This window comes from Planococcus citri, chromosome 1, assembly GCF_950023065.1.
Source record: "Planococcus citri chromosome 1, ihPlaCitr1.1, whole genome shotgun sequence".
NCBI lineage: Eukaryota > Metazoa > Arthropoda > Insecta > Hemiptera > Pseudococcidae > Planococcus > Planococcus citri.
The window spans coordinates 60,337,870-60,358,502 of record NC_088677.1 but is presented as its reverse complement, the minus strand read 5'-3'; the positions used below and the strand labels follow the sequence as shown (position 1 = coordinate 60,358,502).

Here is a 20,633-nt window from a genome sequence, read left to right as displayed (position 1 = left end):
TTTCAAATTGTAGTTTTTTCGCCCCTGTCGCTACTCAACATGTTTTGGGGGAAATGGCCCAATCTCCAGCTAAAGTGTTTGAAAATCTGCGTCGATCTTTGTACATGCATTGTACAAAATACTTTTTTTTTCAAAATTTTGTATTAATATGTACTTAATTATGGTTGTGTGGAAGACTTTCAAAATGTCACGAGAAAACCAGGTTATAGTGTCCAAAACATAAATTTTACAGGACGGGCATTTGAAGTTTTGAATCTATGTGTTCGGCGATCTATGATTCGTAGGTCCGTGAAACTTGAACCACTTTTGGCCACCAGGGGTGCCAACATAACCTGGCATTTTTTTTTTCAAAATCAGGGTTGTCAAAGGCCAATAATCGAAATTTCCCTAAATCGATTTTTTCGCTTTTCTTAAATTTCGCGCCAAAAATTTCGCGAAAAGTACTAAGAATGAATTATTACCTAGGTAATATAAAATAAAGTTATTTATTGAGTTTTTCAATTTTTTCAAAAAACTTGTTCAAGGTGAAAAGAGTTGATTTTTCCAGCTTAATCCTCATTCAAATTTCAATAAAATGGCACTAATCCTCCAAATGTGGGCCGATTGTCCCAAAAATTTGCATATTGACTTCCGAAAACATACGTACTTTTCAAGAAAATCACAAACAAAAAAAATTTTCCAACTTTTTTTGTAGTTGCTCTATTTTTTTAACCTTGAATTTAGGGTCAAAAGAATCGTTCGCGAACGTTTTAACCACTACAGGCGGATTCTGCACACTGAGTACTACCAATATCCATAAAAAAAATCGATTATTTGGATACTAACCTGGTTTTCTCGTGACAGATCACAAATGCAAAAATCTCATTTTTTTAAACAATTTTCCTCGCTTATAAAGTGATCAATTTTGGTCGAAAATTATTTTTATTGCAATATATTGTGAAAAGACATCGAACTACTCATCATCGGCCTACGTACATTTGAATCATTTCAGGACCGTTGAGAGCCCATGTGGGTCAGAGGCAAATATAATTTGGACCCATTTCTAAGGACAAAACAACATAAGAGGTTTTTTGAGAGAGAAGGAGGAGGGAGTTCAAATGAAAATTGGCCGACTTATACGGGGGAAGATGTCAATTTTGCCAATTGATATCTATCATATTCATACGACATAACAATTTTCATTTTCTGTTTTGAATTTTTAGGGGTCTAAATGCAAATTTTTTTAAATTTTAAAACAAGAAACAAAAAATCGAGCCGACCAAAATAGGGGCGAAAGTTTTTGAAAATTTGTTTTGAGAGGTCTAAAATCGATGTCTTTTTTTAAAAGGAATTTGACGATGAAAAAAGGAGGGCGAAAACATCTGAAAAATTGTATTCTGAAAGAACTAAAAACGATGTTTTTTATGCAAGGAGTTTATTTTTGGTTTTTAAAGTTCTACAATTTGAAACAATTTTTTCACGATGTTAATTTCGAAAACGAAAACAGAACAAGCTTCAAGTGTCAGCGAAAGCTTTTAAAAATTTGTATTTTGAGAGGCATAAAAACGATACTCACTTTTTGTAGGAGAAGTTCATTTTTTCACTTTGAAACTTTAAAAGTTGTATGATTTTTTTTTAGAGATTTCAACTTTGAAAAATAAAAGAAAACAAGCTGAGGGCAAAAGCTTTCAAAAATTTGTGTTCTGAGAAGTAAAAAATAGGGTTTTCTTTCACCACGAGCCCTTTTTTGCCAGGCTCTCCAGAAAGCTCGGGCCGGGGACAAACTGTCCCCTCCCCCTTCTAGGTGACCCTGCTAACCTTTACTGAAGAATTTGGGAGAACGTATATTAATGGGCCTAAATCAGGGCTCCGCTATAGTTCAGGAATCTGGGTTATCAAAATTGATCTAGCTATACGGATACGAATGCTAAAAGGAAGGCATATATGTAAGGCAATAAGCAAAAGCACATCTCGACATGAGAAAAGTTTGGCCGTAAAATTCGACAATATTGAGACGTTTAAAATTTACGAAAGTGTGGCTGGTAGGTATACGTTAAACACTTTATGTAAGGCAAACAAAGATGTACAGGGATAGCGAGATGAGAAACGAGTAGAGACGAAGAAAGCAGGTACTTATATTCTGGAAGAAAAGCGTAGAAAGCATGGAAAAGCAAGTGTGTGTAGCATAGTAGGATAGGTTCATGTGCAAGACGAAGGATACTTTATACCCTACCCACCGTATACGTCTTTAAAAAGCAAACAAATAATGTAAAATTTTCGTTTGCCGATCACGTACGTAACGAACTGAAACTCGAAATCAAAATAATAAACAAAGCTGTCGGTGTAGTATACACTTCAGTATATACTATCGAGTTGAGATGCTGGTTAGCAGAACTACTACATGCATGCTGTATACTAGAAGGTACCTACACATAAGATGACGACTGCGTGTGAGTGTATTTGATGGTCTTTTTTTGTTTATCCGTGTATTAGTATGGCAGATGAAGTTTCCAAACTATATGGTAAATTTCACCGGGCTTATTCTACAGCGATGAAATAAGTTTAATGAGATGAAAGAATATGATTTCGAAGAGTATACTAAATTCGACTAGAACGAGTGAAGGGTATATCTCGTTCACAATACACGGCTATTTGTAGTCTACGAATCTAGTTATTCGATGGCTTTTCATCGTTCTCCGCTGCTGCTCTTCTTATTCGTCGATAATCAGTTTAATGAAAATTCGTCTTACCTATCCTACCCAAGTGGTATTTTCACCATGGTCGCATCGTATAAGAGCTCGCAGCACATATTCTACCTTTCTCAGTCACTCGCACACTAAAGCAGACGTGAAAACCGAAGGAAAAAATGTGTGTAACGAGTACCATAGCGTATATGGTAGCAGACTGTGTGATACAGAGGGATGGAAAAAGAAAACTATTCATTAGTCTTTGTAAAAGAAAATGGAGTTTCACAGTCGAATAAAAGTGCACCGAGAGAAGCCGAGCAAAAGACAGATTCAAGAGGTTATAAAGGTCCCAGGTGATATAAAGGATGCTGTTGAGTTGCGTTCGCTGGCTCGAGAGGGAGAGAGAAAGATGGTTGTTGAGAAAGCTAGGCAGGTACGGGTGAGGTGAGGTGTAGGTACGTTAAAAAGCTGGCTGTAGCAAGAGGCAGAGCGCAGAGAACGCCGTTGCGAAAAGGTATATAATACGTACGAGACTGCGTTGGAATTTTCGCCATTCGCCGAATATATGGGACAGAATCAATTTTCTAGGTAACGACGTCGACCTTACGGACTCTCTCGCAAAGGCTACGTGATTTGAGTAAATGTGTAACCCCCTTATTCTGCCCCCCTCCTCTCTCACAGAGTTGTCGTATACGTACTTTTCGACCCTTTCTTAAAACCATTACCTAAACCATTCACGGTTCTATTCTTTTATCTGTTTATCTTTTTCTTTAACTCTTTATCCACTTCCGGCGGTAAAGAAATATTGTTATCTTAATGTCTCGTGTTATTTGTCAGATTGTCTCCGCGAATACTCACTTACCCTGGCTAACACATAAATTCTTTTTTGCGCGTCGCAATAAGAATTCCATTTGTAAATTACTTGTACCAAAACAAACTTATCTTTGTGCATAGCGAACCTCACGTAGTCGCGTTTCGCGAGCATTACAACCTCATCCACAATCCACATCCACCCTCATCTATACGTAGTAACTGTGAGCAAAAAAATTCACACAGCGCGATAAAGGTGTTTTCTCTTCTCCCTTGCACTCCAATCGTACTTACTTTTTGTTCAAAAGATGGCATTTTTTTCCCTCTTGTATTGCTTATACCCTCTTCATTGCCTTCTTATCCTGAAATGGTTTTAATTTGCATTATATTAAAAATACATCAAATGAAAATTGTTTCTAGCCAGAGCTACCTATCTTTGTACAGATCTACCACGTTTAGGCGATTTTTCAACGTCTGCTATCTTTATCTTTATCGCCGAATTTACCGCATTTGCCAACATTTTTTTTCGCTGTATCTACTTATATGAATTTTTTTTATTTGAGCGGAAAATTTATTGAATTTTTTCTCTTTATTTTTTTTTTACAGTTCCTCCGAGTATCAGAACGTCTCCGTCGAATGGCCAGTTGACCGCTAGAAAAGGAGGATCGATCACATTGGAATGTAAAGCCTCCGGTAATCCAGTTCCAAGCATATTTTGGTCGAGAAAAGTGAGTGTAAAATGTGTTACTTATCTGTATCTAATTATGTAATAAATTAGGCGGCATTCTTTACTCCCTCGTAGTACACGTGATTTTTATTCGGTGATAGGTGAGCCACTATGATGTATGGTAATGATTTTTTTCGTTGGCTTCTCGTTCTTCTACATACTTAATGCTGGTCTGGTGCGATTCTCCATTCCGCTGTTGAAGTGATTGCGTCGCGATAATTTGGAGGGGCTCTTGAATGTTTTTTTTTTTTGGTTTAATGATCGAATGAATGAATGATGTAGGGATGTATTAAGAGTGTATCGATGGGATGTTATGGTGGTGACAAAATCTTTAGAAATGGTAGAATTTTCGAAAAAGTTACAAACTCGTATAATGCATACCTACTTAACTTTGAAGAATTTGAGAAATGATTGTTTTGAATAAATTTTTAAGAGTTTGAAAAAAATGATTTTTTAAAGATAAAACGTATGGTTCAGTTTTACTCAGGGCTTTGAGGGGGGGGGGGGGGGGTTAGAAGACTGACTTTTCTTCAAATCAAAATATTTCACGAACAAATTGATTCACTTTTTTGAAACATATTTTGCACTTGCAGTAATTGATCTATTTATAATCGATTCGAATCATTTACGAACGATTGGTAATTAAATAAATTGATTGATTTCTTGGTGAATCATTCGCAAACGGATCAATTGATTTTACGATTGATTCAGTTTTTGTGAAACTATTGTATAGAAATTGATCTCTTTTCAAGCGAAGTGAATCAAATCGAATCGAATCATTCACAACCGATTGGCGATTGAACAAACTGATTGATTTCTAGGCGAATCATTCGCGAGCGAATTGATTCGTATAAGTGACTCGTTCGCGAACGAATCGATCCGTATAAGTGACTCGTTCGCGAACGAATCGATCCGTATAAGTGACTCGTTAGCGAACGAATCGATTCGTATAAGTGACTCATTCGCGAACGAATCGATCCGTATAAGTGACTCTTTCGCGAACGAATCGATTCGTATAAGTGACTCGTTCGCGAACGAATCGATTCGTATAAGTGACTCGTTTGAAAACGAATCGATTCATTTACTTAATTTTTGATGAATCATTCGCGAACGAATCGATTCAAATAAGTGACTCGTTCGCGAACGGATCAATTCATACACTCAATTTTTGATGAATCATTCGCGAACGAATCGATTCGTATAAGTGATTCGTTCGCGAACAAATCGATTCATTTACTCAATTTTTGATGAATCATTCATGAACGAATTGAATAATTTTTAGTGAATCATTCACAAACGAATTGATTCGTATGACTGACTCGTTCGCGAACGGATCAATTCATACACTCAATTTTTGATGAATCATTCGCGAACGAATTGATTCGTATAAGTGACTCGTTCGCGAACAAACCGATTCATTTGCTCAATTTTTGGTGAATCATTCACGAACGAATCAAATTATTTTTCGTAAATCATTCGGGAACAAATTGATTTGTATAAGTGAGTCATTCGCAAACGAATTGATTCATAAATTGAAGAATTGATCGATTCGTTGACAAATGGTTCTTTCAAAAAATTGATCAGTTCGGTCATGAATGATTCGCCAAAAATTGAAGATCGTATAAGTTCTTTGTAGGAATCGTGCAGGCCTAGTGAGATTTCCAGCTTCATCGAAATTGGTTCAGCCGTTTTCTAGGTAAATTGAATAAGTTTTAAAAAATGTTGAAAAAACATTTTGTCACTCGATAAACTTGGAAGCTTTAAGCTTTTGAAACATGATGAAGATGATGACGAAATGTCCGGCTGGTACTCTAGTTTTGAAATTTCAAATTTGATCAAAATTAGTTCAACCGTTCCTAAGAAATTCAATTTTTAATGAATTTTGTGCAAAGTCATCCCATAAAAATTTCAAAAAGCTCAATTTTGTTTGCGATTACGCGCGAAAGCTGCGAAGGTCGATCAGGTATATACGTTAGTCGTTATGTACTCGTATTTTTCTTTTTTTTAATTGAAAAATGATCATAACTATTTACCTATTTCATCTGAAAAAAATGATATTGCTTTTTTTTAAATTTACATTAATTTTTCCCAGGTCTTTTTAATTTTTTTTGTCATGGAGAAAATTTTAAAAAAATTGAGATCTTTTTATGTGATATAGATACCTATTATTTTCCCAGGCTTTTGGAGTCATTCTTCAATTTTATCAAACGAAATTTTTGGTGTTTTTTCCAGCAGATTCCAGTTTTTTCGATTCTTTTTCCACTTTTATTTTCATTTTATTGTATTATCAACGGATGAGTACCTAATTTTTTTCATAATTTATCTCTAGGTATTTTTGTGCTGTTTTTTTTTTAAGAAAAAAGAATAGTACATACCTGTTAAAAAAATGTTCATAGAAACAATTAAAAAATTTTCAAATTTTAAAAACTTTGAGCTCGAGCCGAGAGGAGAGGTTACGCGTTGAACAAAAAAATTGAAATGTTTTCTGCGTCTTATTGAGGTCATTTGGCCATAATTTTCAGTTAGTCTGCATCAAAATTTGAAAAAACATGAAAAACAACCCATCCTAGCATAGACTCTGGACTCTAATTTCCTAACAACAAAGGTTTCTCAACTGATGCAAATTTCTGAACTGGACAAAGCCAGATTGAAAGATCATGCAAAAACATCTCACCAACCAGAATTTCATGTGCTGAAGTTCGTTTTTCGATTGGTGATAAACTTTTAGAAAACCATAAACTCGAGCCAATAATCAAAAAAAAATCAAAATTTGATACGTGCTTCATTTTTGAGCACCCAATTCGCCCCCCTCCCCATTTGATACAGTATTGAGCTGTTTTTAGCAGATCTGGAGCCTCAGTGCAGGTTTTTGGAATATGTGATTTAAAAAGATTAGACTTGGTGGAGTTAAATACCTGAAATTTACTTTATAAGCGATTTTCAACATGGTTTCTAGAGCCTCCAGCGAAATTTTTAAAATTCCAGTTTATAAAAAAATGCACAAATAAGCTTTAGCTCATAATATAAAATAAATTTCAGCTTCTATAATCCATTGGATGAAATCTCTTGGAAATTTCAACATTCAAAAATCTACTGGAGGCCTCAGAATTGCTTAAAAAATGACTCAAAAATTCACCAAAAATCGGAGAATGGACCATTAGCACCAGAAATGTTGATTTAAGCAGTCGTAATATTCAAAATAATGCTTTTTGAATCTTGTTTTATCCAGCTGGAAAAAATATCCGCCAATTAGGATAGTTAACTCCCTCATAAGTCTTTCAAAATGACCAATCTTACAACTTTTTTGTATAATCTGAAAAATCAATAGATACAAAAGCCTCCTCAACACATTACAATTTATCAGTTTCGGCACGATTCTCTCCCTACTCCATTCCACTTCACAAGACCATAGATTTTTTTAAAAATGCGAAAAATGTCTTTTGATCTTCTGATATAGCTTTCAACAACGACACCTTAAAACTACGACCTACATCTACCTGGCAATACGAATTCCTGCACGCCTATTTGACAAAAGTTCAAAGCTAAACGAAGCCATAATATAAAAGCACACAAAAGAGAAGAGTCGTTAAAGATTGTGTAAGAACAATTTGAAAAATGTGTCTGGTTTTGGCGGACGTTTCGGCTCGAGAAACACTTGTTATTCAAAAAATACCTGTAAATTTGACCATTATAAAGAATAAGATGGGAAAATGGTTGAAGAAGCGAGCGTTTTATTTACTTTGCTCGTTTAATAAGATTTAGCGGCAAATAAAATCGATGATGACGTTCTGTGTACATTTATACACAAAGGCAGAAAGGCCAAGACAAAGATATAGATAGGTAAAGAGAGAGGAAACTTTATATTTCTGTATATAACCGTTTCTTTAACTTTCTTCCTCCTCTTCTTTTTTTTTTTAACGATATCACAAAGACTATATTTCTTTGGCAAACTCGAATAAACAATTTCTTCGCTTTTAAAAAATCCGATATTTCCTTGATACGTGACCTTTTGAAGAAAATTTTTTTCCGCCTCGATGTTTTTTTCCATCATCGGTGCAAAAAGCTAAAGGGCGAAAGAGAAATCGTTTAGATGGCAGGCAAAAATGAGAAATAAAAGAGGTTGAAATTAAAAAGAACATCTTTTAAAGAAAATGTTATATAAGCCTTAGACTACCTTAATTGTAAACACATCACGATTTTTATTTCCTGAAAAAGCGTTACGATACTTTAGCCATTTTTACGCCCCTCGTTTTCTTACACACAGAAATAGGTATATATTTTCAACATACTCTCGAACTTCTACGTACCTCCACTGTGTACCTTCTCGTGCCCTTCAACGTCGGTATATTTTATTGTTTTTGGGAAACGGAAACGCGTTTCTTTTCCCTTTCTTCGTACCTACTCGACTCTCGTTCGTTGAAAAATACGTGAGATTTCGCGACGAACGTGTGATTTTCTCGTTTGTCAATCTTACCCCGCTCCTCCTTTTTTTTTCATCCTCGTCTCGTGTAATAGATCTATACCGTCGAGACTCCGGTAATTAGACCATTTAGTGTCCTATAAGGACGATGGATTTGGTCGATGAGAAAAGAGGAAAAAAATATGGAAACGAGATGGAAACAGGAAAATACGTTTCGTTTCGAAATACACTCGCAAATGTAGGAAAAGCTCTCTTCGGTAGGAGAAAAAAAAGAGTTTAAGATAAAAGCTCGGCAATTTATTAGGGTTATTCGATTTGCATTCAAGTTAAAAATCAGCACTCGACTGTAACCTTTTCGATTGGACGGAATTAATAATAAGGGGCGCAGTTGCCAATATTTTCATAATACCTTTCGACGTTAAAATAGAATTTTAAAAATGACCCCGCTGGGAAATACAGTTTTAGATTGTCGTTTTCTCGTACTGTACTCTGTACCTCTATATACACTGCTTTCTGCTCTATATTCGGGCACCTAGCTACCTACTCTTTCAGTCGTATTCGCTCGATTACATAGAATAAGTCTGAAATGGTCTCCTACTGTTACAGTATACTATGGCCCGGTAAATAATGGAAGGTATTTATTTCCAGTAAAAGTATCCATAGAGAAGCGATGAGACGTAGATGAAGGCGTAAGGAGGGCTGACGGGGGCAGGGGGATATACAAAGCTAGCGTGCTTTCTACACCCCTTCGACTATAGCACGCTTAATTCCGAAGAGCTTTCAACTTTGCTCGGTTATCATCTTTTATGATACATAATGAAACTCATCAACAATTACTTTACGGCGTCGCGTTCGCCTTCTTTCTTACCTAGGTTTAATTACGCGGCGATGATTTTTCTCTTTTCTACACTTTTTCCGCATCCGCTTCTTTTTCATACCCTTCTTTAACCCATAGCGAATAAACGACCGACGACCGAGAGACCGTACCGATTTGATGCTAATATTTAAATTACCCCGAAAGCCAAACTCGTCGACTTTTTTTTCATCTCTCGAGCGAATAAATTATTCTTCAAGGGTTGGAGCTGGCATACACCTACTACTCGACTAAACAGTGAAGACTTTTAAAGCCAAAGAGAGAAAGAAAAATTGTCCGGAAAACATTATCAACGTTGCAAAAGTTTTCAGCGTCTTGAACGATCAAATTGGCTGAAATGAAAGGTGCACGTGTACGTAGGTATTCTACGTGTATAATTTGACGTAGATAACTGTACCTACTACAAAGGTTATACCTACATTGTGCTTTTGTAACTCTACTTACTTGTCTGGTTGACGAACGTAGGCGTTGATTTTCTATAAATTTCAAGACGTAAAGTACCCTTACAACTAAAAAGCCCGAAATCTTTAGCTGAAGCAATACGTTTGATGTAGTTGTTATTCTGTGGGTGTCTTTTGGGACTACTTAGACTTGGTACTTTTGACTGGAATGTATCCAAGTATCTGAAACATTTACCGAGTTACAAGTCTTTTATGATATTTGACGGTGCAGACTTTATAGCCATGGTTGTCATCGGTTCTTCCAATTGGTAACTTAATTTGTTAATTGTGTCAGTGTGCCTGGGTAATTTGGTTGATGGGTTTCGAAGTCGAGGAAATTGTGTTTAATTTTTAAAGTAGAAAGTTGATTGATTTGGCGTTTTCAATTATGTAGGTGAATTCGGATTTTGACTTATTTTACGAGTAGGTATTTGGAAAGAATTCGTTTTTTCATTGCAATTTTTATTCTGAAAATTTTCCAATAATACGAGAATAACATAGCATATTAAAAATTTATATTTTTCAAACCTCATGACCAAAAAAAAATCCTGAAAAAAATATTAAGAGGGATGAAAAATGAAAATTGCCAACTATCTACATGTAGGTGTGCAGCAGTTTAAATTTTCCAAATCACTTTGGAAGTTTTTTTTTATTAAAATATGGATAGTTTTTTAAAATTTTATTCCACTATAAAAAGTGCAATTTTTCACACTTTTTCTTCGAAAATTAAGAATTTAAAATTGATTTTCTCAACTTTAAACTAAATTTTCCCATGAAAATTGGAGTATCCGGATCTCTTTTTTTTTGACAAATCCTCATATTTATTTCTAAATTATTGAAATTCACTCCTGTTTTTGATCAACCAATAACTTTTTTTTTAAATTTCTATTTTTCATTTTTTTCATCTTTTCTTACGCATTTATTTTTTGTTTTTTGAATGTCTAAAAAATATTCAGTGGATAGATAGAAAAAGCTGGGGCATTCCTCGTCAATTCAACCAAGCCAGTGGTAAGGAGGAGGGTCGGAGATTTTTTGAAATTTTCCTGAGGAAAGGCCTTCAGTTGAAAAAAACCCCTTCACTCGATGAAATGAACTCATCACAAAATAATCAAAATTCGAAACTGATTTTTATCAATGTTTTCATGATTTATAATCAGAAAGAGGTCAAAATAAGGCAACTGAATGAATTCAAACTTTTTTTGATGTTTGGAATTGAAAATTGAATTTTTTCGAATTTTGATTTTTTTGTGATGAGTTCATTTCATCGAATGAAGGGGGTTTTTCAAATTTTTTAACGGATACGTAAAAATAGGAGTCAAATAGGTCAACTTCACCAGTCAAAACTTTTTTCCATGTTTTAAATCAAAAAATCGATTTTTTTCGCAAACTTTCAAATTTTCTTAATTGATTTTACGAAATAATGCCACCCCAATTTTTAATATGTTGGTCAGCATGAAAAGTTGTCCATAATATATTTTTTTCAGAATTTTTGAGTCAGAACGATATGAAAACTAAGTTTTGAAATATTTCGAGCTAATTTTTCGTACGAAAAAAGGTGACAACGCTGATTTTTATGAGGTCACCAGAAAGCTTTTTAAAACCCCTATCTATTGGGAAAAGTTCCATGTTGGTAGGTACCTATCGCGGTTATCGAGTACTCCACTGGTGAAATGGATGATATTTTAAGTTCACTGAAAATTTTGACACCCCCTAGCAGCCTTTTAAAAAGGGCTAGAGGGCTGCGATTTGCGCCATTGGTCATCCCCTCAGAATGTCTTTCTTCAGGAAAATTTTCAAAAAAATCGCTAACTTCCCCCCTTACCACTTCTTGGTCGAATTGACGTGGAATGACCCAGCTAGGTGCTTCATTTTGGCCCCTTTCTGTTTTCTGTTTCTTTCGCCCCATTTTTTGGGTATTTTTTCGGTCAACTATTTAATCAAAATTAAATGTCATTTTTCTGATTTTGAGTGCCACTGTTACAATTTCTGATACTTTTTCGTATTTTCCTTGATTTAAAAATTTGACACAGCAAAGATTCTCTTTTCCACAAAAAATTACTTAGGTATATCCCGAAAATTTCATTTCAAAAATTTAATGTTGCGTAGAAATCTGAAGTCCTTTCTTTTTCCGAAAAGTTGTTGAAACTGAACAGAAGCCCCCTCCTCTCAATTTAAAAATTGATACCAATTAACGCATGGAGAACAGTTATTTTATTCTTAAGTTTGATCTCATTAACTTCATTGATCTTGAAAGTTTACAATTGGGGTAAGTGAAGTGAACGTGGCAGAAGAATTTTGACCTCAGCAGAGCCTATTCGAGGGAAATTGTCAGGATAGGCCGTTTTTGAATTTTTTTAACCCATTTTTTTGGAAAATTGAAAGGGGAATTCAAAAAAGTGGCGAGGAGCCTCAAAATCCTGTAGCATTCATTTTTGAATTAATATTTTAACTAAGTATTAGTATTATTTTTCTAGCGGGGGCTTAAACCTTGAAATTTATAGTAAAAATTGAAAAAGAAAAAAAAAATCTAAAGAAATTCACTTTTTTAGATTTTTTTAAGAAGAATTTTACTGTAAATTTTAAAATTTGTGATCTCAGAAGAAATTGATGGTTCTGGAGTCGACCCATAAGTTCACATTTTTTAATGAATTCCTCCAATTTTCAAAGAAATATCAAAAGCGGCCCACCTTACTATAATTATATGTGTCTCAAAGCTTTTCAAAATTGTGCATAATTCAAGATTTTTTGAGCGAAAATTGTCCTATACTTGTATGTATAATGCTCGAAGAATGAGATATTGAAGTGGAATGGGCAAGAGGGGAATACCCAAAAATGTTGAATATTCGTGACATTGCAATGATTTTTTTTTGTCCAAACTTTTACAAAAAAATACCTTGTACAAGAAAATTAAACATCAAAGAATAATTTTTACCTCATAAACGTCTATTTGTAGGTGGTGGTGAGAAGAGAGAGTTACTTATAGTCATAATTATATGAACGAATTTATGTAGGAGAGGAGCTCGTATTTTCCTAAAATTACAAAGATTAGCAATGGCATTTCCTTTGCCTTTTCTTTTTCCCAAAAGGTGTTGGGTAAAGACGGCTGGAGCCAAAAAACCGCGATTTTGTCGAAAATTACCCCTAGACCCAGCATTTTTTCTGTGTTACTTTCTACTCGAAGTGAAGATCTCTACTAAATTTTATCAAAATCCTCCGTCACTTTTTTTCGTGATTTATCCTAAAATACTTTTTCTTAGAATTAAAAAATTTCGACCTTTTTTTAAATTATTTTTTGAAAAGTAGATCGATATGTAATTTTTTTACATTCTTGTTTTTTGTAGCACTTGAATATCCACTTTTTTGTGGCTTTCATGTACAATTTTTATGATTTAAAATTTTCTGAAATCCCAGTTATTTTTTTGGTAAGTATTATAACGCAGTAAGCTCCTTAACTTCACTCATTTAATCAACTCTACCTACATAAGAATTATTTTAAATCGTCCCATTAATTCTTATTCATCAATACTCGATGTCATTAAGAACCAACCACGGAATATAGGTCGGTCGTAGGTATTACAACATCGTGAAAAAATCCTAATTAACTTTTTTCTTCGCGTTTTTCCTTTGTTTCGTCGTCTTACCAACAGAGAATAAGTTCTTAGAAGAAAATACGATTACTAATGAGGGGCTTCGGCGCGGGACCATTTTCATTTCGCTTTAACAACAATACACAACGAGTTGAGAAAAAAATTATATTCTCAAATTTCCAAACATCTTGGCGATTTAAAAAGCCTATAAAAAATGTAAGCGCACCCATGCGATACATTTTGAAAGCGAAATTAAATCTTTTTTTCGTTACATTTATATTGACGAGCTCTAAAGAGCCGTACTTATTTTCCATTAAAATTATATTTTTCAAGCTTTGTTTCTTTAGCAATCTAACCCCCCTTCTTGTCACCATCGTCCTCCTACGAGTCAGTTTTGTGAGACCGTTTTAAAAGTAATTATAATACCATTATTACGTGTAAAAAAAAAGGAAAAAAATGACGTAATACGCTTTGAAAGTTGAGGCAAAGGCGAGCGAAAAAAAAGAACGAAAATTTTCTATAAGAAAATCACCACAAAGAGAGGTTTTTTTCCGTTATACGATTCGAAAGATAGGTACCATTTTACCTACTATACGAATAAATACTAGGTATAAAGTGAACGTTTTATAACTCGCGGTGCGGGCGTATCTATTAAAGCTCTCTAAATATATGAAAACGTTTAAATTAAACTGTTAAAGCGATTGTAAAAATAAAGCAAAAAAACTTCTCAAGTATTTAAAAACTTTTCGCTAGAAAGAAGATATCTAGCTTCTGGAAAAGTTTACACAGCATTATAATATTTTCGGGGGGCAAAACGACGAATAATTTTTACCTTTTTTCTCTCAAAAAGCGCTAACTTACTCGCAAATTGAACCATACGTTAAAAAGTACGCGTCTATATTTTTACGACGAAGAAATTTTTCCACTGTGAGGATAAATTTGGAGAAATTTTAAAACTTTATACACCACTTTGGGAATAAATTAATAAAAAATTTCCACTTCGGATGAGAGAATTTCGCCGCACATAGCTAAATATATTTTTACCTTAATTGAAACGCTAGGGAGTGGATAAAAAAAGAGAGCTGTGTTTTTCTTTGTTCGATTCGTCGAAATTTAAAAGAATGTCTCGAATTTCATTTGTTCACGTGGATTTTTAATAAATTTCAATTTCACTTGCTTCTTAGGTATACGCAAGCTACATAACTGCGTTTTATTATATTCGCTACGTTATTCGCGCTGTCTTAAAGCGGGCTGAATTACGAAATGGAAAATTTTTTAAGCTTTTGAAAAACTAACTATAGAATTTAGACAAGTGTAGTCTCGTTTTAACGACGGTATAATCGCGAGAAAGTTGCCAGAATAGCTAATAAACCTGCCTCGACTACAGAAACAAGCCATTATAAAAGAAGGGGAAAAGACAGAGAGAAAGCAACCCGACGATATAATTTTCAAACGCCTTCGATAATTGAGAAATTACAAAAAAGATAACGCAAACTTTTCTTCACCGCGAATGAAAACCAAAAGTTGAACAACTTTTCGTATTCGAGAAAAACAAAAACCTCGAAATAGCGTACAAAAGGATTGAAATAACAAAGATTTGATATGTATCTCAGGATCAACTTGTATTTAATACAAATACTCACCTACAGCACGAGTCCAAGTCCGGTGAAAAGCTGTGCTTTTTTACAAAAAAACAAAACAGGTGTAGGTTCCAATCGCGAATGTTTTCCATAAGGTTCGCAGCAGTTGAGTATTACCATAGCACACACGTATCATCTCTGGGAACATGTGGGTTGAAAGTCGTATTATTTTATATTGGTTGGGATAATTTCGAGACGAGGATCAAATGATACCCTTTGGTAGAGAAATTTGAGCATTCTTTTTCAAAAAGATCGTTTATTGTGAACGGATACCATATTCTTGTGTCGGTTTGACAGCGCAATACCATCCATGTGAATACCTACGTGTTGGTGGTTGGTGTCAACTTTTTCGAGGATTTTTCGTGATTACGTAGGTGAAAAAGGTTTCTATTTTGTTCGAAATAGGTATCTATACTTGCTACGTATTGAACTGATACGAGTATTTAAAAAGGTAGGTACTACGATGTATATTTTTTTCATTTTCGATACAAAGATAATTCCGTTCATTCACTTCGAGGTATAAAATTTTTTGGGGTCAAAATACTCACTGCTTAGGTCGAAGACGTAAAAAAAAATCTAAGAATGAAACTACATAGGTAGCACAAAAGTTTTTAACCCGACATTTTGTGGAATGGAATTTATGGAGTAATGAAATGTTGGAATAGGCTATCGGATATTTTTTAGACGAATTAAGTGAAATGGATTGTTGATTTTTTTTTTTAGAATTTATGAGATTCAAATAGGTACAAAACTGGATGTAAAACTTTCAGAATTTACTCCAGAGAATTTTTTCTGAAAATTTGAAATATTGTTAGGTACCGACAGAAATATGATTTTTTGCATTGATAAGGTATAAGTACTTTTTTGATGCGATTTTCCGCCCACATTCTCACAAAGATCTCATTTCGGACAACCCTTGTCCTTCAAATTGAGAAAACATCCCACAACAAAACCCTAGCAAAAATTTGGTTCTTCATTTCCAGCAAAAATGTTCAACAAAGAACATTTTTCTTCCAGAAAAAGTAGGTATAAATAGGTACCCAAAATAAAAATTTCCTTCAAAATACAAATAGTTTCATCTCAGTTATTTTCCAGATTATTTGTCCATTCAAGTTATAGCCCCCCTTTCCTACATACTAAATAAAAAAATAATTGTCAAGAAATGACAAAAAAAAAATAAAACTAAAAAAATACGCGAGAAATTACGAAAATATGAAAATGATTTTCAAGTTGGTCAACGTCTTCAAATTGAGAAAAATTGGCAAGTCACTTTACTTTTAACATTTTTTAAAAATTTTCATCTCAATTGTAGACCCTTGTCCTCTCAATAGGCACTGATTTCCGATTTTGAGAATTAATTTGTTGAAAAAAAGAATGAAAAGAGGTGTATTTTTTTAATATTGAAATGATGGACTTCTATAATCAATACTTTCATACTCGCAGCAATTAGTTTAATTTTGAAATTTATCATAATTTCAATAATTATGTATTTCACTTTGAATTTCTTACAATAATCCTTTTAAAAACCTCGCAAACAGATTTGCTCCAAGTTTACCCAGTTTTTAGACAAATATGAGCTTTCAAAGTTTGGTAGCTTTGCAGCAAAAAAAAAGAAAAAAAAGCGCAAAAACAGCCCCTTTACAATAACTGAAACAATATTACCTACCTGCTCGTCGTTCTGAGACCAGTGTGAAATATTTTGCCTGACAAGGAAATTTTTACTACTTGTCAACTAAATTTGGTTAGTAAGTTACCAAAAAAGACCAGTAATTTAGCAAAAATTACCAGTAATTTACCAAAAATTACCAGTCGTTTACCAAAAATTACCAGTAATTTACCAAAAATTACCAGTTATTTACCAAAAATTACCAGTAATTTATTATTTCCAGAAATTACTAGTAATTTACCAGAAATTTCCAGTAATTCATCAGAAATTACCAGTAATTACCAGAAATTTACCAGAAATTACTAGAAACTTTTGATAAATTTTGATGTAAAATTGTAATCTTTGGTAAATTACTGGTAGAGACTTCAGAACCAATTTTCAGCTGTAGAAGTTGATTTTTCGATTTTTGGTGAATTTTTAAAAATGGCTAAAATAGCCTGTTAGTAAATTAATTTTCTACAAAATGAGCAGCCGATCTGGAGCCTCCAGAAAAATTTGATTTTTCTGCAGTAATTTCGAAACGCTCCAGAAAGCGTTGTAATCAGTTTCGACATGTAGAAAATTCAATTCTTTCATAAGCTCGGTATTCCAAATCAATTGAGATTGGTGGATCAAAAATCTGAGGTGACGAGTTGAAAAGTGTGGGAAACTACTTTTTGTACATACTTATGCAATTATCAACAAAAAAAACAAACTCCGAAATCCGAAATTTAATCGCCAACGTTTGCAATAAATTGCTCAAAACTTCGACTACTCGCAAAAGTCGACCCTCCAAATCGATTTCCACCATTTTTAAACCGAAAAAAAAACTACTTTTTGTAAGCTCTGTACATTGAATTGTATTCATTATTGACCGAAAATCAAATCTGAAGACGCTGGAGCACATTGAAAATTGAAATTGAACAGTTTGAAAATGCTTTCGAAATTTTTAAAATGCCCCCTACCCTCTTCAATTTTGATTTTAGGCCAATAATGAATGTAACATACAACATACTTGTAACTTGTTTCATATTTTGCTCGAGTGTAACCCGGTGGCGTAGTAGGTAGAGCCGCGGACCTCCGTTCACGAGGTACCCGGTTCAAACCCAGCTATAGAGGCAAGCTTGTGCGTGTAATTAAAAATCTTTCGTGCAATTATCAACATTACACGCCAAGTACTGGGGGACTACCAGTTATTAGCCGAGCTAACAGATAATGCACGCCATCTGTTAGCAGAATCAAAAAGCTGAAACTGGTTCGAGCGTCTATAGAGGTCAACACTGAGGAGCTCAGGGTCTCTAAACTACCCGGCTAGCTCCAAGGTGCTTGTGTAGATGTCACTAGTAAGCAACGGGAAACTACTAGTGGAAGCTCGAAAATAAATTTCCATGAGATACGTCATCAACGCGATAGAGGCAACACCAACATGAAGGATGTTAGCCCAAATACCCATTTCGGCATAAGGGTACGCGTTGATTTGTACGCGATACCACCACGAGCGGTTATACGACTCGATGATGATGAACCTATGAATATTTTAATCGATCATAGCTCTTTCAGTCTTCAGGACGACCTGAAATTGTAAAGAAACTTTTTCACGCTGCTCTCAAAATTCTGAAACATGGAACCATCAGATCCTATGCAGATGCATCTTTCATCATTATATGTCAAATTATAGGTACAAGTTCGAAGAATGCTCTAAAACAAAACAATATCACGATTAAAAAAATCATTAAAAAATCAAGTATGTATTATAATATTGAAGAGTAAAAAAACGAGAAAAATTGGTAGATTTTAACTTGATAAGAAATTTTTATTTTCACGAATTTACACACACAACGTTTCGGCACACAGTGCCTTCATCAGGTGATGAGAAAAGACTGCGTTGTGTGTGTAAATTCGTGAAAATAAAAATTTCTTATCAAGTTAAAATCTACCAATTTTTCTCGTTTTTTTACTCTTCAATATTATAAAACAAAACATGTCGTAACTTTGTCCTTTCAGTTTTTAAGGTAGGCAACTCAATTTGCACGTAGGTACTTACGTAGTTTGGTTGCTCTTGTATTTGACGCTGGTCCTGGGACGGACAGATTATCAGTGACAATTTTTGAACATTTTTTGTGGGACCAATATTTGGGATGCGAGGATGAGCCGGATTTACCTGAATGAGGAACATGTGACTCTTTCATCTGAAAGCTTTTTGTTTTTGAAGGATCTTTTTCCCGTTTGAGGGACAAGCTTGCATTGAGATTTTTATGAGAAGGTAAATCACGGAGAAGATGATCAGATACCAAGTTTTTTTGGAAAACTCAAACTGGCACCCATAGAAAAAACGATAGTCATGTTTTTGGACTATTAAAAATGGAGAGTAGGCAAAATGAGTCCGTATGGATAAATTGTTACACCTCAATCGAAAGAAATATTCCAATGACACCATGTTTCTTTTACTGACGACCAAATCAACTTGATATAATACGAGCACATACGAAATGAAACTTGAAGAAATCCAATCTATATTCAAATAATAATTCTTTTTCTGAAAAAAAAAACCATACTCGAATCAACTACATGGGATTCGTATTCTCTACATACTTATACGACAAGCCTTTTATTTTTTCTCTCTTCTTTTTTTTTGGTACGGTTGTTTTAATTTATTCGCGAATCGTGTCAGATCCATACAGAATGGTAACACTGTCGATGTAAAGATACGCTTTGACGATTTGCACGCTGCTGCCTTCACAGTAGCATGTTTGAATTGCTACATAGAAATTTATAATCACGCGGAATAAGATTACCCTGGTGAATAAACGCGAATCCCAAACGGTGCGAAAATATATATGAAAGACGCGCTGTTCGAAATGAATTATTGGATGCTGCTATATAAACGTATATATACACTCGTCGTGAATTTATCCGCGAAATGAAAACGAAATACACGCGACGTTTTAATGCGAAATGAAGTTTAAACGCGAGAAGTTTATCGCGTTAGAATGAGGCTAGAGTAGGCGGCAGGGGCAGGCGTTTGTAAGAGAATCTATGGTACATACGTGCTCGTTTTCTGTTCGCAGGATAATCCGTTACCGAGCGGTGAAAAAGCTTTTGAAGGGTTCTCCATTACTTTAGACAAAGTGGATAGGCATCAGGCTGGAGTCTACCAGTGTACCGCATCGAACGGAGTAGGAGATCCGGTCACAGTTGATATGCAATTGGATGTACTATGTAAGTATAACTTACTGATAACGATAACGAAACCAAAATACGAGTACCCACAAAGGTTTTTGAGACAATCAAATTAGAGGTTTTTAATATGAACCATTTTTCTTGGCAGATCCTCCAGAAATTCACGTAGAAAGAAGCATAGTGTATACTGGAGAAGGACACAGAGCTCAGCTAGTCTGCATTATACATGGCGAGCCTCCTCCAAAGGTGTGTAAACTCTTCATGATTTTCTTTAGTCTTTTTCAAATCGATGGTCTGGCTCTTGTTGAGTTGGATTTTGAGATTTATGTGAACAATCTCTTCATGTATGGTTTCCTGTAGCAGATTACTTGGTATCAAGACAGTTTCCTCATTGACTCGACTGATCGAAGAATCCAAGAAGTACGAGGCAATAAGCACCTGCTAACTATACTGCAAGTACAGACGTCAGATTTTGGAAATTACAGTTGTCAAGCAGAAAATAATCAAGGAAAGTCGAGAAGCTACATAGAACTGTCAGGTAATACTTATGCAAGATTAGATTTCACTCGCAATAGGTATTAATTGAGTTAAGGGTACATATTGCCAACAATACTCCATAAAATTGAATTTACGAGAATAATGAA

General features: G+C 34.5%; 1 protein-coding gene across 2 annotated transcripts in view; it reads left to right on the top strand.

Moving 5' to 3' along the window:
- Window positions 1-20,633, top strand: part of LOC135833147 (neural cell adhesion molecule 1-like) — a 330,320-nt gene that overhangs the window by 306,251 nt on the left and 3,436 nt on the right. The window contains exons 4-7 of one of the 2 annotated variants that reach the window (XM_065346804.1): window positions 4,083-4,204; window positions 19,878-20,028; window positions 20,138-20,235; window positions 20,353-20,527. In XM_065346804.1, coding sequence (XP_065202876.1) covers window positions 4,083-4,204; window positions 19,878-20,028; window positions 20,138-20,235; window positions 20,353-20,527 — 546 coding nt within the window. Of the gene's footprint in view, window positions 1-4,082; window positions 4,205-19,877; window positions 20,029-20,137; window positions 20,236-20,349; window positions 20,528-20,633 lie in introns of both variants that reach the window. The other variant, XM_065346803.1, reaches the window with a different exon arrangement.